This window comes from Microcaecilia unicolor, chromosome 8 (assembly GCF_901765095.1).
Source record: "Microcaecilia unicolor chromosome 8, aMicUni1.1, whole genome shotgun sequence".
Lineage (NCBI taxonomy): Eukaryota > Metazoa > Chordata > Amphibia > Gymnophiona > Siphonopidae > Microcaecilia > Microcaecilia unicolor.
This window is the reverse complement of record NC_044038.1, coordinates 161,984,105-162,003,994: the sequence shown is the minus strand read 5'-3', so window position 1 is coordinate 162,003,994 and position 19,890 is coordinate 161,984,105. Positions and strand designations below refer to the sequence as shown.

The window sequence follows — 19,890 nt, the reverse complement described above, 5'->3', positions numbered from 1 at the left end:
TTTTTTGTTGTTTTCGATAGTATTATATACTCCAGCAGTATATTTAAATAAATATGAACATATTGTGATGGTACCTGCTTAGAGAGTGGTTTCTCTTTTTCATTGTTGGAACTGTAATGACAATAAAGTAACAAAAGAGCCACGTTTTGACTCACTGAATGGAATATACAGGGTAAGATTTGCTAAGTTAACTATATTTGTAACTAATGAATTTTGTGGGTTTCTCTTCAGGCCACTACAGGATCAGGTGGCAAGTCATCAAGTGACCTTGTGGATATTTTGTTTGAAAACTCCGGCCAGTCACCCACCACAGGTAGACACAATTCAGTTTCATCCCATCTATGCATGTTTCTTGTTGTGGCAATCAGTAGTTCCCTCTCTCATGCATTAGAATATTATTTTATTCTTTTTTTTTTTAGGGGGGGGGGCATCTTCTGTAATGTTAGCTTCCCATTCCTGGCCAAAGACTGGAAAAGAGATCTACATATAGCACTCTGGAGAAAGTAGGGATCACTCCAGTGTTTACCCTAAGCACACGCACATGGCATAAAAACATCTACTTATAAGTAGATGTTATAATGCAGTATAGAAAACCAAACCATTTGCATGTGCCTGATCTTACCAGTGACTACTTATCTTAAAGTGGCACTTTGCCATGTTGTCTGTTTGGGCCATTCTTAAATTTTAATAATGATTGTGTTGCTAGTTGTATTTACATAACCCCAAATCTTTCCATTGAAAAGACTTCTGGATCTTTCTGGATCTTCCTTTTTGAGTTGCAGTTTAGTGCTTCAAAGTTAGAAACTTTATAGTGACCAAAGCCCATTGATAAAACCATCCAACCTGAAATGTTGCTTTCGTGGCCTTAAGCACCAAAAAAAGCTACTTCAGTCAGAATGGCTGAATTCAAAAGTAGAAACGGTCACACCAAGATTTCAAAATATGTATTGAACTTGTGAAATTTTCACATGTGATGACAGTGGAGTTGTTTGCCTACATTGTCTGGATTCTAAAGTTCATGGAAACCTTAACGTATCACTTGACCACTTCCTTATGCAGAGGATTTGCTTAGTATGATGCTTGAAGATCCATCTGAACAGCAAAGACTTTGGGCATGCTGATGTGGAAAATTAATAGATCAGAACAGAGTTTATAGTAAATGCAAAAAAAATCACAAGGAGCTGACCTTGCTGACCCTGTTCATTTATTAAGTAATTATAAAACAAACAATGGAATTACTTAGAAGTAGATCATTTGAACATGCTGATGTGTGTTAAGTTATCAGCTTGTTAGAGGTCTAACAGATCGGAACAGAGTTTGCAGTAAATGAGTCAATGCAAAGAATCGCAGGGCAAAACTTTAAGATGAGTTAATTTAGTTTACCCTGCTCCTACTTCATGATCATTTAAGTAAGTACAGGTAATAAATAAAGATAGTGATTCTTGTTTTGAATGTGTAGTGGTCACTAAAGCAATTACTGAACACTTTTGAAATCCCAGTATTTGCATTATACTAGCTAAGGTCTACTTGACTTGTTAATACACACATAAATTTGAACTTGCCTTATAAAACGTTGCACAAAAGAAAACTTTGGAGCACAAAAGAGAGGCTTTTCAGGTCCACAGTAGACAGCAAGAAGTAGAAAACAGAGTAGACCAAGAGTCCAGAGAATTCTTTATTGGAAAAAGACCTGACATGGCCACATTTTGTCACAATGGCTGCATCAGGGGTTTGACATAACACTAATAAATTAAACATACAACCCAAAGTAAATAAAAATGTATCAAAATGCAAATCATAATTAGTATAAACAAATATGAATATCTTGCATGCAAACAAAAACTTTAAAACTTGCATCTTAAAATGTGCTCATCATAAATATGTGCTCATAATCCTATATAATAAAAAGCACCTCCAGCGTTCTGAAACTGACTCTGTGGCACTTAAACCTTGAAGCATTTGTGCTCTCCATCTCATGAATTGACATCAGTACTTCCTGGTACGTCACCAGAGACATTGACCAACCACATGAAAGCAGCACGAGGCACACCAACGAACTGATGCACACTGCTACAGACCTTCCTCTCCTGTCTGACTTCAGACACCCACCCTCTCCTCTCCGACTTTGGACCTCCCCCTCCTCCCCGACCGACTCCCTCCCGAATCGCCATGCCACTAAACAAAAAACAAAGCCGGCACTTACCAGCTGATCCCCCCTGCAGCACAGCACTGACAGCCGGAGCCAAGGGAAACGCTCTGGCTCTGAAAACAGCAGCAGTCAGTCAGACAGGAACTAACTCCCTAACTCTCCACAAATTCTTTGTTTAAAATAAATTTTATGGTTCACAGATTTTATTTTATTTTTTTTCAAAGTGAGGAGAGAATGAGAGAGTCAAGCAGAGAGCACAGAATCCTGTCAGATGAGAGTACAGTATGAGGCAGGGACCTTGCAGTAAGGTATGCCCCCAAATGTGACTGGGGGGGGGGGGGGGGAAGGCCGACCCTGGAACTGGGAGGGAGTGGGAAGGACGACCCTGGGAGGGAGGGGGGGAGGGATGGCCCTGGAACTGGGAGGGAGGTGGGGGCCCTGGCACACACTCTCATTCTCACAGACACACTCGCACCCAGTCTCACTCACTCTCTGTCACACATTCACACATTCACTCTCTCACACATACACACTCCGAGGAAAACCTTGCTAGCGCCCGTTTCATTTGTGTCAGAAACGGGCCTTTTTTCCTAGTCAATACATAAAAGTATGTAGTCATAAGAATACATAAACACTTTAAACCTTACACCACGAATGTGTACAGAATCAGTATATAAGAACCAAGTGGTCATATAAATCCAGTCATTAAAATATGTGGTTTTAGTTTTGTTTTTTTTTAATGGTAAAACCAGTGACTTGAACCAAAAAATATAGCAACATATACATTTGAATTAGGTGAAGAGATAAAACGTAAATAAATGTGAAAGCATTCCACCATAGTGGGTACATCTTTATGTTCATAGTGAAGCATAATATAAGTAATAGATTGAGATAAGCAATGTCTGAGTCTCATAGTGATTGCATACAAAACCATACATATAATTAATCCATAAGGACACATAAGTAACCAGGGGTGAAAACTGTTCTTCCCCTAGCTGACAAATGTATATCCAAGACTACCTAAAAAAAAGGGGGGGAGGGGAGGGAATAAACAAAATCAAAATCACAGAAACCGTTCAGTTGACGTTCAGGATACTGAATTTCCTTAGCCTATAGGAAAGGAGTAACGTAAACCAAAGATAATGGTGAACTGAAGAAGCTTATAGCCAAGAGATCAGCCAAGACCAACTTCCAACGAAATGAAGTCACTTTATTCTACACTCCTTGGACTGAATAATGATTGATATGTAGAATAAAGTGACTTCCTTTCATTGGAAGTTCGGATGATCTCTTGGACTAAGAAACATGAGTTTGACTATAATCTTTTCCAGTTCACTGTTTTCTTTGGTTTACCTTACTCCTTTTCTGTCTACTTATTTTTGTGAGGAACCAATTCATTTTTGAGTCTCCCCTGGTCTATTCACATTATCAGGTTAGTTATTGAGACTATTTCCAGCAGCTTTCTCCTTTCTTTTATACATAGATGCTTGTAGAGCAGAATGCTTTGAACTGTATTTCTTGTAAATAGATTTTTTCCCAGGTAACTGTGTTATATATAGTGTTGCTCGGTGGCAATCACTGCTTTTTACTGTAAAACAAGATCACTTTTGGGCTGGTCTAATTGAAGTTGCTGTACAGAGCCATGAGAAGGGTTCCCAATTAGAGTCCCGGCTCAGGCATTTCAACCCCCTCTTTCCACCCCCCCCCCCCCCCCCCCCCTCCCCGAGTTGACTGGGGATGCTGCTGAGATAGTATTCACAGCCCCAGTAGTAGGAAGTGCTGGAAAGTCCCTGTAATCCTTAATGACCAGACCTGGTGACTGGATTTAGAAGATATTGTGGTCACAAAACAGTTTCAATGAGGGAGGGGAAAAATGAGATGAGTGTTTAATTGTTGAATTAAATTTTTTACGTTTATTAAGCGACTGTGTATGCTTGTGGTTCAAAATCTGTTATAGCTTCCTAAATTAGAAGCAAAGTCGCTTTTATCAGAGAGACAAATGCATTTATAGAAAACACATTTTCTTTTTGTCCCTCCATACTTGCTTTTGTCCATTTATTACCAAGGACATAGTTCCAGTTTAATTAACCCAGTTGAGTGTAGCAGATGGGGCAGAATGTCTTGCAGCAATATGACAATTTAGGAGCGGTACCAGATGTTGGAAGTTGTCCCTGGTGGTGTTTGAGTGCTTCACAGATGTTTCAGTCCCACCTGGTTGCTTCCTGAGTACTGTGTGCTAAGCAGCTGCAATGTAACATATATAACATCCGCAGAACACTAAAAGTGCAGTAATTGCACCACTGCTCGTGTCTGTGGATGGGTCTGTGCTGAGGTGAAATCGATGAAGACAAGAATGTGGTTTATGAATTGCAGGTAGCGCAGATGTGTATAACAAAACTGATGTATGCAAAAAGAAAAAAAAAGATGACAACTGTACCAGAAAATAAATACATCCAATTCAATGGAGCAAGACATTGCTGCCTTTAAGTCATATAGAAAGTGCTACACCTGCTGTAGGGTCATAAAAAATAGTCTCTTTAAAAGACCTTTAAATAGGCTTGGTTGCTGCAAATACCAGGGCTGCCGAGAAACTGAGCCAGGCTTGGGGCAAGGCCACCCCCCCACCCCCTCAGTCGCTACTGCTGTCGCCTCCCTCTTCTGCTCCCAGGCCGCCGGCACCACAAGCTCCACCTGCCTACACTCAGCTCACTTGACAGCCTCCTTCTGTCCGCCACCGGGCCCCCTGCATTTAAAAAAAAAAAAAAAAAATCTCTAAATCAGCAGCACCTCGCGTCTGTGTGAAAAGGGCAGATTGCCTCGGGCCTTCCCTCACTGTGTCCCGCCCTCGTCTAATGTAACTTCCTATTTCCGCAAGGGTGGGGCACAGACTGAGAGAAGGCCCAAGGCGATCTGCTGCTTTCACACAGATGTGAGGCGCTGCGCTGCCGATTTAGAGATTTTTTTTTTTTTAATTTAAATGCAAGTGGCCCGGAGGCAGGCAGAAGGGGGCTGTCGAGGGAACTGAGGATAGGCAGGTGGAGACCTGGGGACTGTGGGCTGGTGGCCTTGGGAGCAGGAGAGGAAGAGAGACCCTGATGCCGCCCCCCCCCCCCCCCCCCCCCCCCCCCCCCCCGGCGTCCCTGGCAAATACCTCCCTCTCATAGCACAAAACACTTGTATGAAGCGGGTCCAGACTATCAGCAGACAAAGTCTTTTTGTACCCAGACTCTGCTAAACTAGTGATGAAACAAGGAAACCAACATTGCAGCTTGTTCAAAATTCTTTGTGAAGATTATGACGACTCTTTTGAGAGTTCAGACCGGCCTTAATCTGCAACCATAAGGATTATAGCTGTTCATATTTAAAACTAGCTTAGTAGTACTTTTAGTAACATTTGCTGTTTGCCAACAAGTTGGCATGCCAAGGCTTGTTTTTGTGGGCCAGCAGTGAACCCAGTTCTTGCAACAATGACGCTTGGTGAGATGGTAGAGCATTAAATTAGCCCATGCCGTGTCATACATAAAGAACAGCTGAATGATGCAAGTAAATAGGACTTAGGATTTTGAACTCCTTTGCCTGTGTTTACAAAGGCGCGCTATCGGCACATTAGCGTTTTTAACGTGTGTTAAACGCTAAACCGCCTATATGAATGCATTGACATGTTAGCATTTAACGCGCCGTTACTTTAAAGGCACACTAAAAACACTAACGCGCCTTAGTAAACATACCCCCTTATTTCCTAGATGTGCTTGTAAGGGGAGGTACTGTTGAGAGCACTGTGTGCTAATGATTTGTAGGCCAGAAAAGGAGATGGAGAGAAAAGCACTGACACTAGAAGGCAGGATTTCCTGTTGCAAATCTCTTTGTACTGGCATTCTAGATACTGCTGTTGTATACAGTGATGATGAGATTATGTGGTGTTATGCAGAATAAGTCATAATTCATCTGGTTTTAATGACTCTACCCCACAGTATTTGATCATGGAAAGGTTGTGACTTGAGGGCATGCCTTGCCTGATATAAGGTCTGCGTCTTGTGTATCTGTTAACACTGACATAATGCCATGCGTTTTGAATTTGTGTTCAGCTGAGAATTTAGTCTCCTGGATTGGCAAGAATATAAATGTTTGTTAAATAGGGAATGGTGCATTTGAGGAAACAAAATGACATCTCCAGGTTCATAGATCTGCTGCGATTGTCAGAACACAGAAGAGGATAGGCGGTCACTCAAGTATGCTATAATTGTGTTTCTTTAATTCTAGGTCCTTCACCTGACCCATTTGGAGGCTTTGCTGACTTCACCTCTGCAGCAGCATCAGCAAGTTTGCCAGCAGCCCAAGGTATCCTGATATTTCTTCAGCCTAAGTAATAGAGGAGAGTGTTGCTTTGGCCCTTTGATGCCAAAGGGTAATGGCAAGGCAGTTCTCGTCTGCTACCAGTTTTAGTGCTTGCTGTTTCATTTGTCTTGTTCCAGAGCGTTGCTGTGCTTCCAGCAAGTGTATCGATTGTATGCATAGAGAAATACATTTACCCAAGCAAACAGGGCTGTGGAGTCGGTACACCAAACCTTCCACTCCAACTGCTCTGTTTTTCTACTGTCTGACTCTTAATATGTATAGTAAATTTAAGAGAAATTTGATTAATTACTGAAGCATAGGATATTTATGTACAAAATTAGGACTAATAGACCACAAAATATATTTATTTGAAGTTTGAATAAAGAACCGGAACAAAAATATATATCTTTTTGTTCAGGTTCTTTATTCAAACTTCAAATAAATATATTTATTTATATATATAAGTATAAAATGATAAACTTTACATATATTAGATTTTTATTTTGAAGCTGGTACATTTTACTGACTCCTATGCCACCCAAAATTGCTTCTGACTCCACAGCCCTGCAAGCAAATAGCTTGGTCGAAAATTGTGCCTCCCCTCCGACTTGGTTAAAAGGACGTAGTATGTGTAGTTTGAGCTGGATATGGCATGGATAATGCCATGAATTTTTGTAGATATGAGGACTACAGATGGCATGACAAGCAATGTCTTCTCCCTAGGCAGTTCTATTAGGGGTAAAAATAACAACAAAGGCAGTAAACTTTGTATGTTGATGATGAATTACTCCTCCTGCTGTCTTGCAAGGAGCAGTGAAATATTCATCAGACTGTGTTGTCCAGATGGGAATTCTTGCTTGCAAATGGTAACCAGGATGGACATAGATCTGCTTTCAGTTGTTCTACTTCACTGAGCCACACATGCTGTGGTCCCTAACTTTCAGAAAGTCAATTTTACTTTTCTCTTTGTATAAATCCCTCCCCCCTCCATGAGCAGCAGTGAGTGGGAATGGAGAATTCGGAGACTGGAGTGCCTTTGGTCAAGTATCTCCAGGGCCTGTGGCGCCCACTTCAGACCTCTTCAGTGGAGCCTCACAACCAGTTCCAGACCTGTTTTCTACTTCCCCACAACCAGCCATGGGTCATTCACCAGTTGCCACAAATTCTGCTGTGTTCTTTGACATGATGGCACCTTCTCATGCCACCTTGACTTCCTCTCAGAGCATGAACATCTCTTTGATGAGCTCAAACAACATGGGCATCACACTCCCTATGTCAAGATCCCAGGTAGGGAGACCTTTTATCCTGTTTGGTCATCATGTATATCACTTTTTTGGCCATATGGCCCGTCAAAAGACATATCCTTATGTATGAAAGCAGTATATCATTTGCTGTTTGCATTAATCCTTCAAATACAGATGATATATAGGTTAACAGTTAAACTTATTAATGGCTAATATTTTGTAAAATACTTATAAACTGTTTTGTAAATGGCTCTTTTCATGAGGTTAATGGTTGTAATACTTTGCATATTTGGATTAATGGTTTGAGCTCTTATGCAGCAATGTTAATTGTTTAAATGTTTAACATGTTGCTATTCTGTTCTTTGGGGATCTTCATTTTTTAAGAAAGAAATCTTTGATTGTATTATAGCTCTTTCTCCCTAGGGAAGCAATAATTTGTATTGTACAACTGACTATGTCCTTTGTGGAGGTTGTTCTTCAGTCAACTGTACTACTCGCTGATGGTATTTTAAAGAGTGTGGAGTTACACTATAAGGTTTGCTGCTTTTTCTGTTCTTAGATGAACAGGCTAGGAATGCTTAATCTGGGAATGGTGGTTTCTCCCTGGCTGGCAGGAGTGATTCCCAGTAAAATAGTTCTCTCTATTTTTAATTGCTGAGATAATTTATCAGGCTACTACCTTGTGAACAGCATGGTTTCTAGTTAGCCAAGTAACAGAATTCAGAGAAGCAGCACTGCAAAAAGCTTAAAAGTATATCTCAACCTTGGAAGGCATCTGCCTCTAATATCTATAAACTTGTGGCTCTCAGGATTCTAGTCCTACAGGCGTGAGTGAAACTTCCTCTGCCTATATTTTTTTTTTTTTTCAATATTTATTTATTAAGGTTTTTAAACAATTACATATTGACAACCTCTTTATAACAGTCATGTATCATATACAGAATGTTTGAACTTCAAAAACAAGTAGCGGTATATCCCTGGTCCTCCCCCCCTTGTCCCGTCCCCTAAACCCCCCTCCCCCCATGTTACCAGTGGAATATCATCATATGAGGACTGTGTTATAGCAGTCACAGTCTTGGTATAATCAGTTTAGGTGCATCCAAGTCTATCCCATTTTGTGATCGCCAGACTCGATATTGTTCCCACTGTAAGTTAAATTTTGTTACATGTCCCAATCGTATAGCTGTCATTTTGGACATTTGGTAGAGGTAGTCCATCTTGTGTATCACCTTTATCACTGGTGGAGCCAGCTGGCTTTTCCATGCTGATGCCAGTGTGATTTTTCCCGCTACCATCCAAATTGTTGTGAGCCTGTGCACCGCCAGCCGTACTCCCGGGGGTCTGATGTGTAGCAGACAAATCTCCGGTTTAGTAGGGTATCTTACCCCGGTCACTATAGCAAATATGTCCAATAGTTCTATCCAGTATGCTTGAATCTTAGGACAGGACCACCAGATGTGTAGCATATCTCCCACCATTGAGCAATTTCTCCAACACTGTGCAGACCCCTGTCCATACATTTTTACCAGTCTCTGTGGCGTGTAGTACCACTGATATAGTATCTTATAACTATTTTCAATCATTGAGCTAGATATGGAAACCCGCAACAAGTGATTCAATGCTTTTTCCCACTGTGTGTAGTCTATGGTAATCTGCAAGTTTCGTTCCCATCGTTGTATGTAATATAGTATGGGTCCCTTGTCATTAAGCAGTGTGGCATATATGCGAGAGATACACCCCCTGTGACTTCCCACTCTCATTGCTCTTTCTAGGGTCGTTTCTTCTATGAGTAATTCTGTTTTGGCTCTCTTATTTATATAGTCTCTAATGCGAGTGTAATGGAACAGATGTGAGGGTGGTAGCCCATAATCTTCCTGTAGTTCTACGAATAAGAATACCTGACCCTCATCCCATAGCTGGCCCAGTGTGTTCAAACCTCTCTTCTCCCATTGTCTGTATATTAAATTATCCATTCCCAGTGGACACCCTGGGGCCGTTTTTATTGCCATTTGGTGGAAACAACAGCGATTAGGAAGATACTTCCCCCTTATGGCCAACCAGGTCTGCAATGGATATTGCACCGCTGGGGGGGCTCTCTTAATATATGCCCGTAATTGGCCCTTTGGTATCCACAGTAAAGAGCCCAGATTGTTTAGTCCCATCCATTGTTGCTCTATCTGGAACCATGCTTTTGTACTGCCAGCACTCCATCCCGCCAGCACCCGCAGCTGTGCCGCCTGATGGTATAGCATGAAATTTGGCACTCCCATACCTCCCAATTTCTTGGGCTGATATAGTACAGCTGCCTTCACTCTGGGCGGTTTATGTTGCCAAATATATGCGAAAACCTTCCGTTTGAGTTGTCTAAAGAACCCCCTCGGCATTGGTAGGGGCAGTGCAAGAAATAAATATAGCAATTTGGGTAGGATCATCATTTTTATCGCTGCCACTCGCCCCAGCCAAGATAGTTCTAGGCCCTCCCATCTGTCTAGATCTTCAAATAGTTCCCTAATCTTCTTTGGAAAATTGGCTTGATATAGATCTGTCAATTTGGGTGTTAAGTGTACTCCTAAATATTTAAGTGATCTCGTGACCCATTTAATCGGGAATTGTTGTCGTATTGAAGCTTCCTCTCTCAATGTTAATCCCAGCCCTAAGGCTTCTGATTTGTCCATATTCACTCGAAACCCAGAGCATTTGCCATATTGGTGTAGTTCCTGCATTATCTGGGGCATGGAGTCGCTCGGGTCCACTAGGGTTAGTAGAATATCGTCGGCGAACAACATGATTTTATGTGTCGTATCCCCCACCGTGATGCCATGTATATATGGGTCCTGTCGGATATGTTGGGCTAGTGGCTCCATTGTCAAAGCGAACAATAGTGGTGATAAGGCACAGCCCTGGCGTGTCCCGCGTTCTAATGTTATCGGGTCTGAACTTTTCCCGTTGATCCTCAAGGCAGCCATTGGCCTGGTGTAAATCAGTTGAAGCCATGTTATAAAACGACCTGTAAATCCCATATGTTTTAAAACCTTAAACATGAAACCCCAGCTAACCCGATCAAACGCCTTTTCGGCATCCAGCGAGAGAAGTAACATAGGTTGTCGGGTATTTCGTGCCTCGTGGATCAAGTGGAGTGCCCTCCTAATGTTATCAGTTGCTTGTCTGCCTGTGATAAATCCCGCCTGATCCTCCCGTACCAGCTTCGGCATTAGCTTTTGTAATCTCTTGGCTAGTATTTTGGTGAAGATTTTATAGTCAGTACCTAGAAGGGAGATTGGGCGGTAAGAACCGCAAAATTGTGGATCTTTCCCTGGTTTGTGGAGGACCACTAGATCCGCCAATCTCCAAGAGTGAGATAGTTCCCCCTGGAGTTCCAACTCGTTAAATGCCCGAACTAGCAGGGGGATCAGCAGTTTGCTATATCGTTTGTAGAATTTGTTTGTGAACCCGTCTGGCCCCGGTGCTTTCCCATTAGGTAGATCTTTAATTGCCCATGTCACTTCGTCATGTGTAATGGGGGCTGAGAGCATCTCCTCCTCTAGTGGTGTTAATTGTGTAAGCTTGGCTTGCGCTAGGTATCTCTCGGATTCCTGCGGATCCGAGTTTTCCTCGGCTTGATAGAGTGTTGTGTAGAAATTAGTGAAGGCTGTCCGAATATCTTCTCGTGTGGTGCATATTTTCCCCGCTTTGTCATGAATGGCCGTGATATGAGTGTTGGAAGACCATTTTTTCAACTTAAATGCCATTAGCCGAGAGGACTTGTTCCCATATTCATAGTATGCCTGCCTCACCCGTTGGAGTTGTTCTGCTATCTCTGCCATCTGGATTTCCCTGAGTTCCATCCTCAATGCATGTATGCGGTGTTGTATTTTCTCCTTATCTCTCTGGCGGGTTTCTTGTGCACTGAGGGCTGTCAGCTCTGTGTGTATTTGTTGGGTCCTTACTCGTGCTTGGCGTGCAAGATGTATCTGTAGAGCTATTATTCTTCCCCTTATCACTGCCTTGCAGCCCTCCCATAATATTCCTGATGTCACCTCTCCATTATCATTAAGAGTGATGTAATCTTTAATGGCCATTTCTAGGCTGGCAGCGACGGCCGAATCTGCTAGTAATTTGTCATTGAATCGCCACTGCGGCGCCTCCGGGCTTGAAACCCTCAGCTTCACCTCTAGCACTATTGGTGTGTGGTCCGACCATGTTCTCGGGTGTATCTGAATATCTATGATATCAGTCATTAGGGTTGGTGGGCCCATCCAGAAATCTATGCGAGAGTATGAGTTGTGAACTGCCGAATAGAATGTGTATCCTCTCGTTTGGGGGTTTCTATGTCGCCAGATGTCCACTAGATGCCATTGCCTCATGAATTTGTGGAGCTGGGACCGAGCAGAGTGCGAGTAGCTAACCCCTTGTGTGGTGTTATCTAGAGTTGGGTGTAGCGTCAGGTTGAAGTCCCCACCTATTAATAGGGTACCTATTATGTGCTGGGGGAGGAGCGCTGACAGTTCCAGATAGAATGCACCCTGCTGATCATTAGGTGCATATATGTTTAGGAGCGTGAGTGTTTCCCCCTCCACTTGTACTATCATTAACAGATATCTACCCTTTTTGTCCCTGATCACTCTATGGACCCGCCATGAATATTTTTGGGATAACATGATCATGACCCCATTCTTTTTCTTTTCTAGTAGGTTGGATGCACAAAATACCTGTTGCTGTCTTGTATTTTGACAGAACCGCTCAGCTGACTGTAACAAATGGGTCTCTTGAATGAATGTTATGTCTGCTTTTAGGCGTTGTACTTCTTTAAACATGAGTTGGCGTTTACCTGGGGAATTAAGGCCCTTTACATTTAGGGTCATACATTTAACCACACTCATCTAATTTGTGAGAGTGTCCCCCTTAACTTTGATCCCTGCATTGTCTTCCAGATTATCCCCTCTTGATATGTTTTTTTTTTTTCCCTCCCCTTCATGTGGTGTTTAAATATTGTCAGTTTTTTCCCACCAGTAACCCCCTTACCCTCCCTCCCTTCTTGAAGACATCCTCGTGTCATAAACATAAGGGTGTCTAGAAGGATAATGACCCACCCCTCTAATTATCAACTTTGAATACCTGGGCCCCACAACATTAACTTATACATTGCTAATTGCATATCCTAGCTATATCTCCTTTCCGCACTAAGTAGTGCATTCTTAACAACAGCAACTCAACACAGTTCAATTACATAGTCACCAAGTTGCGGCTTGCATCTGGGTTCCGATGCCAAGGGTATAGGCTTTGTTTATTTCTTTACTCTGGCGTCCATTTTTGTTAATTGCTTGTCTGATTGTTGGCGTTGTAGTCTGCCTTTTCCCGCGACGACTCTCTGCCAACGTGGTTTATCACCGGTCGTGGGTAGATGTTTCTTTGATGCAGTAGTTTCTCCTTGTGGTCCTTCTTCTGGGAATATTTCCGCCACATCCTCTATATTTCGTACTTGGTATTGTTTCCCTTCTTTGTAGAATCGTAGCACGAACGGGTGGCCCCATCGATATTTGATGCCCTTGTCAGTCAGAAATTTAGTGAAAGGTTTGAGCTCTGCTCTTCTTTTCAATGTGGCTGCGGCTAGGTCCTGGTAGCATTCTATATGGTAGGTGTCCCATTGGAATCCAGGTGTTGATCGTGAGGCTCTCATAATTTGTTCCTTTAGTTTAAAGTCATTAAAGCAGGCGATTATATCTTTTGGACGATTATTTATGGTGTTTCCTAGGGCTCTATGTGCCCGTACAAGTTGGATTGTTGCTGGTTCTTTAGATATCTGAACTTCTTTCAGTAGGGCGCTTGCAATGCTCTGTACTGTTGTTTCACAATCATTGTACAATGGCGTATCTGGAAGGCCGCGGAACCTCACATTGCAGCGTCGACTCCGGTTCTCGAGGTCTTCTACTTTGTCCCATATTTGCATTGTTTCCAGTTTAGCCTCCCTCATCTGGGAATCTATTGCCTGTATTAATTCTGTTTGTTCGTCGATGCGATCTTCTGTCTCTGCGACTCTGATGCCCAGCGCGCCTATTTCCCCTCGGAGCTCTGCTCCCAGTGCCACGAGGTCTGCTCGCACTGCGGCGATAATTTCAGTTTTTATTTCTTGTAGCCACCCGCGGATCTCGTGCATATGAGTTTCTTCTGGGTTGTGTCCCTCTCCCGTTATAAAAAGTGGCGGGGAGAGCAGCGGGGGACTACCTTCTCGAGAGCTGATCGGTGCTTGCTCGGGGGATGGCGCGCTCATGTTCGCCGCTGGGCCCGTGTACGCGAAAGCTTGTAAGTCGATCGGGTTCGTTTTTGATTTTGACATGGATCGCTTACCCTTGGCTTCCGGTGCTGTTTCCATGCAATTGCTTATTATTTTTATGCGCTCGTGTCTCCGTGGGTGTCCTGATAGCGTGAGGCTGATCGGAGCTCGTGGCTCAGGCAGCCATTTCAAGGGATGACGTCACTTCCCCCCCCGAAACTTCCTCTGCCTAAAGTAGATAAAATGCAGACCCTGCTGCCATGAAGGAGATGTGATTTCAGTTCCCTTCAGGCTGGATGTATTAGACACCATTCCAACTTCTAGGAGTGCCTTTACTTTAACATACATGGGATGTCTATTGTCTAGCTCCACAGCACACTCAGGTCATGCATAAAATGTCATCATGAGGATTGTCACTGTCGTAATAGGGCTGGACAAAAGTAAAAAAAACAGCTCTAAATGGAGATGCCTAGGCAGGGACAGGGTCCGATAGAGTTGGAAACCCAAGGAGCAGGGGTAAGTTGACCTGGTAAGGCCCAAAAAAATAATAAAGCTGGTGAGGAAGTTGGGTAATGTAAAGTACTTTGGACAAAAGTGCTGTGTAAATACAGTAATGAGGAAAAAGTCAATTGCAAATAAAATTGGGGAGCCAAATGAAGAGAATGCAGAAATATAAAATACTTCTGGAAATGCAGGGTAAATGCATGAATAACAAATAGTAGTTTAATCAAAAAGTCAAAGCATATCAGAAGAGGTGAGAAATAAGCCACATCTCAGAAACAGCTGGTTTTGTTTTAACTGGATTTTTCTCCTATTTTTTTTTGTTTTTTGTTTTTGTTTTTTAAATTTCTTATAGCCTTTGCAAAGTATTAACACAGCCTTACAGAAGCCTCACCCTCTTCCTACTCAGGGAACAGATCTGATCCCAAAGCAGATTGGCAAGACACTGCCATCAACCTGGTCAGACCCTAGCGTGAACATCAGTTTGGATAATCTAGTTCCAGGCATGCAACCATCTAAACCTCAACAGCCATCTCTTAACACCATGATCCAACAGCAGAGTAAGTCAGCATGCCACATTTTTTCATACCTTCTTTTTCTGTGTGGTTTCCTGTTCAGCATCTGTTTTGCAATTTAATAAACCATTCTTTCTCCAAATCACCCTGCCATAAAATGCAAGGCTGCCCTTCATCCTGTCTGTTGTCCACTGAAGTGAACATGAGGCACACTTTTAGTATTTGCTGTATAGCAAGGTCAAGCAAGCGAATGACGTTGAACACTGCTAAATGTAGATGAAACTTTAACATCTATGCTTTGGTCTTCCCCAGATTACATTTTTGACTTATCCATGTTACAACTTCTGCTATATTGCTCCAAACAAATTTACGGAGCATTATTCCCACACCACCATTGATCACAAACATTCAACTGATTTATTGCTGTCATTAGAACATAGTATACTGCTATACTTTATTTTTTTAAATGAATATCCAATGCTATACTACAGTCTAGGTGGATTCCATCAAAACATACACAAAAACATCCTATAAAACCATGGCATAACTGTCCAATAACAAATCAAAAATTAAAATTAGCATAAAATATCAACAAAATACTATAGTATAGTACACATGCCAATTTATTATAGTAGTACTGCAAATGCCTATTGAAACGTGCTTTCAGATGCGTCATAAAAGGAAGCAACGGTCACAATTCTGCTGGTAAAGAATTCCATAGGGCTGGTCCACCAGTGAAGAATGTTTCCCCCCTGCCCCTTATGTAGCTTATGAAGTTAACATGTCTGTGGAAGAGTGTGCTTACATTTTACAGTATTTCCCTCTGTTAGCTCTAGACCATGTGCTTTATGCATTTTAAGCTGTCCTGCCCCCTGCTTCTCCAGAAATGAGCCAATGTGTGTCTTTGCCAGTGCATCCTACTCTTGACCTGCAACACCTGCTCTGCTAATCCTGGGCTATCGTATAATGCTGTCTTCAGTTACTACAGTTTCCATGATTTTATGTTTGTGAACAGATTTTCCCCATAGGCTGTCCTGGTCCGTTTGGAGATTAGCAGTTGCCTTGGTGCCATTATTCTGTAATAAATTAAGCTCTATCTTTTATTTCTGTTCTTGTAGGTCTGCAGCAGCCCTTGGGTATGATGGCTCAGAATTTTGCTAGCATGAATCTGAATACAGCCCCTAATATGATGCCCATTCGACCACAAACCAACCCCATGATGCCGGGGACAATGCAGGTGGGAATGGGCATGCCGAGCATGGTGTCCGGTACCATGGGCATGACATCCACACCAGTAATAAGCCAAGGAATGATGGGAATGAACATGAATATCGGGATGCCAGCTGGTGGTATGGGCTTGACAGGTACCATGGGCATAGGAATGCCCAATCTAGGCATGGCCTCTGGGATGGCTCCTGGAACAGTGCAACCCAAGCAAGATGCCTTTGCAAATTTTGCCAACTTCAGCAAGTAGAAATGGTAATGGATTGGTCAGTCAGATGAAGGATTTTAGCTGCACAAGTTGTTTGGGGGGGGGGGGGGAGAGGGTGGAAATCACTGCTGAGATCTGTACCCCCTTTTTCTTATTGATAAATTAATTAAAGGAACTTGCATTAAGAACCAAAAGGCTCTTTTGTAAGAATGGAACTTCTAGCTGTGGAGAAAGGTGAGACTACCAGGGGCTCTTTTAATACATATCAAGTGGGAATTTCCATGTATCCGCACACTCATGGTTTTGCGGCAAGAGCATTAAATCCTTTAAAGATTGACGACCAAATTTTAAGTGGGGAATCTTATGGGGAGACTGAACTGGATTTGAAATTTGAATCTAATTTTGTAACTGGATTTTTGTTTTGTTCTCTTTGAAAATCATATTTTGTTCTTTCCCCAATTCGTGTTCAATCACGACTGGACGCATTCCTTTTCCTGCGTTGTATCGTTCTGGGCTCAGCGCAACAATCACTCCAATCTAATGATTAGTTTTTTATAAGAATATATATTTTTTTCCAAAGTAGCATATTGATGAAATTCTAGCTAATTCTGGGATTTAGAAAATCTCTTATCTGCGATGTATATACTTTTGCTACTTTTCCTGTAATAATGTTTTTCTTTTTTAAGTGATTTGTGGGCTTTTCTCTCTCTTTATTTACCATTGTAAGTAATATTCAGTGCAGAACAGAGATAATTGTTTGGTGCAACAAAATTCAATTGGGTTTTAATGGAAAAAGGAAATGCAGGTCTGCCATTACAAGTGGTAATAATGTGTGTCACTTGAAATCTTGGGCCACATTTCTCAAATGATGCCTCCCACTTTGTGCCTAAAGGAAAAACTCTTGATAAAGCAGACTCTTATTTTTTGAAGCTGGTATTTGTGTTGCTGTCTTGGAGCTCCAATGGGAGTTGCCATTTTGTCAGAAGAGTTACACGCAGCCTCACGTATGCTGGCATGCCATTATCCACCTGAAGTAATTCAGGAGAGGGCTGGGTGTATAATTCATTCAAGCATTCTTTGAGGTTGGGATTCTCTCTCTCTCTCTCGAATGCTGCATATGTCAACTACACAGATCCCACCCATCCCCCCCCCCCCCCCCCCCCCCCCCCAATAAAAAAAAAAAAATTCTATAAATGACACCTAATGTTAGGTGCTCAATTGCACACCAAGAAGTCTGTTACGCATGTAATAATTAGTTGGCACTTTATTGGCGATAAGCACCAATACTTGGCCTTAACAATAACTAATTGGCACTAATTAGTAAAGCGCATAACTGACTTGCGCCCCGATTCTGTAAACTGAGCACCTAACTTCATTCAAGTGTGGCTGCAAAGGGGGCGTGGTCATGGGAGGGGCATGAGCAAGTCAGGGGTGTTCCCAGGATTTACACACGATGTTACAGAGCAACGTCATTTCTGCGCCTACGTTGGGCACCAGCATTACTCCAGGTTTTAGCAGGCATAAGTGCTGTGCCTAAAATTAGGCACAAGATGGTCGCTAAGCTAGTATTCTGCAAAGGACATTCTGCGCAGCATTATTTTAGCACAGATTTGCCCAGCGCCTAACTTTGGGTGCCATTTACTGAATTTTCCCCATGATGGTAATTAATCAGTGACTGCATTTATCAACATGACTGCCCCAGTGAGGATTATAGAGCAGTTATTTAAGAGAGTTTTTTGTGTTTGCCATTTTTTAAAATTCTTTGCATCAACTCCACAGTTGTATACCAGATAAAAATTTAATACTGGAGCTACCACTTGGCCAGCACAAGATCTTTTCTCTTAATGCTGGGTTTTTTTGGGTTTTGTTTGTTGTTTTTTTTTTAGGAATACCAGAGTTGTCACTTATCCAAAGGGTTGTTTATAAATGGAGAGGACATGCCTTAAACCCCCATGGGAAATACATTGAGCTAAATGATTGGTTTATTTTTCATGACAAATTACAACAGAAAAAATGGCCATTCTTAAACAAAAAAATTGTATTTGGCAATTCTGTGATTTTACTATATTTATAGTACTGGTATCCTTCTGTGCCACTTGCTTATAAAACATGGCAGGGGTCAGCAGTCACTTTCTCCTCCAACAACAAACGTCTTGAAGGAAGGTACACACATGGCTCCAGTGACCTGTCATTTCTGCTATTGAAGGAATATCCAGAGAGCTTTCTAAAAAAGGCTTCTGAGCATTGACAGGCAAGGACACGCTTGACACAGAACTAGCTGTTAAAGCCAGATCAGTTTTGTCTGTCCTCTGAAGAGGCGCTTCTTTTCAGATGTTATTTTGTGCTCTGTCACTGTCTTCCACTGAGTTTTCTCATTTGGGGGTTTTTCTTTTTTGATGTCCATAAGTAGACATTTTGGGATTTTTTTTATTTTTTTAATGTTGGTTTATTTTGTTTGGCTGCCAGCATCTTAGCCATCTTGCATTAACCTCAGCAGGCACTCTTTCATTTAAGTGTACGAGCTAAGCTGCCCATTTGTTTTCTTTGTCATCTTCCTGAAAATAATATTTCTTTAGTGTTTGTTTTTTGTGTGTGTGTTTTTTTTTAATTACAGTATTTTTTTTTCCAGATGTCCACAAAGCAAGGCCAGGGATTTCCGGAGATAACCGTGGAGGCATATTTTCAAAGCACTTAGCCTTCCAAAGTTCCATAGAAACCTATGGAACTTTGGAAGGCTAAGTGCTTTGAAAATATGCCTCCATGCTATAAAATGATGTCCATGATGGATTCTCACCGGTTGAGCTTGAACTGTAGTAGATGCTCAGGGACTGTTCTTGAGCAAGCCTTTATCCAATTGTGACACCTCCAAAAATGGTTCTCCCTCCAAAGAGATTAGTAGGTTTGTTGTAACTCTCAAGACATTTTCTGAACCTTGGATTGCCAGGATTAGATGCTGCAACTGAAGGTTCATTGATTAACTCTTTCATTGTCCAAGACTCGCTCTGGATATTGTGTGTGTAGCTATCCCCACCAGTCATGATGTAGAGAATGTAACTAGCGTGAGATGGTGCCCTTCTGCTCTCCATTTTCATAATTCAGACAGGTTTATACTCAGAACAGAGCTAGGTCTCCTTTGGGTTCACCTGCTTCTGGACTACTTTCTTCCCCTGTATCGGCTCCTCCAATTAAGAAACAAGAATCGGAAAGGTCAGATTGCTCTGAATTCTATTGTTACAGATCTTGGAGTTATGAAGAGTATTCTGATCCAAACCCTTCTTCAAATCCATCTTATGAGAATATTCCACTTGCCTTCTTAGTTGAAAGATATCTAATGCTATCCATTTTGAGGAGCTCCAAGCCCCACCTAGGTTTGTTTGTTTGTTTGTTTAAATATCTGGTTGCTCCTTAGCAGGGGCGTATCTGAACTTCAATGATAGGGGGGG

At 42.1% G+C, this 19,890-nt stretch overlaps 1 protein-coding gene across 2 annotated transcripts in view; it reads left to right on the top strand.

The window, feature by feature from the left end:
- The window catches only part of CLINT1 (clathrin interactor 1), a 108,983-nt gene extending 91,380 nt beyond the window's left edge, over positions 1-17,603 (top strand). The window contains exons 8-12 of one of the 2 annotated variants that reach the window (XM_030211571.1): positions 232-313; positions 6,410-6,487; positions 7,482-7,771; positions 14,910-15,060; positions 16,134-17,603. In XM_030211571.1, the coding sequence (XP_030067431.1) occupies positions 232-313; positions 6,410-6,487; positions 7,482-7,771; positions 14,910-15,060; positions 16,134-16,489 (957 nt within the window). In that variant the 3' untranslated portion in view covers positions 16,490-17,603. Of the gene's footprint in view, positions 1-231; positions 314-6,409; positions 6,488-7,481; positions 7,772-14,855; positions 15,061-16,133 lie in introns of both variants that reach the window. The other variant, XM_030211570.1, reaches the window with a different exon arrangement.
- The last annotated feature ends 2,287 nt before the right edge of the window (positions 17,604-19,890 follow it).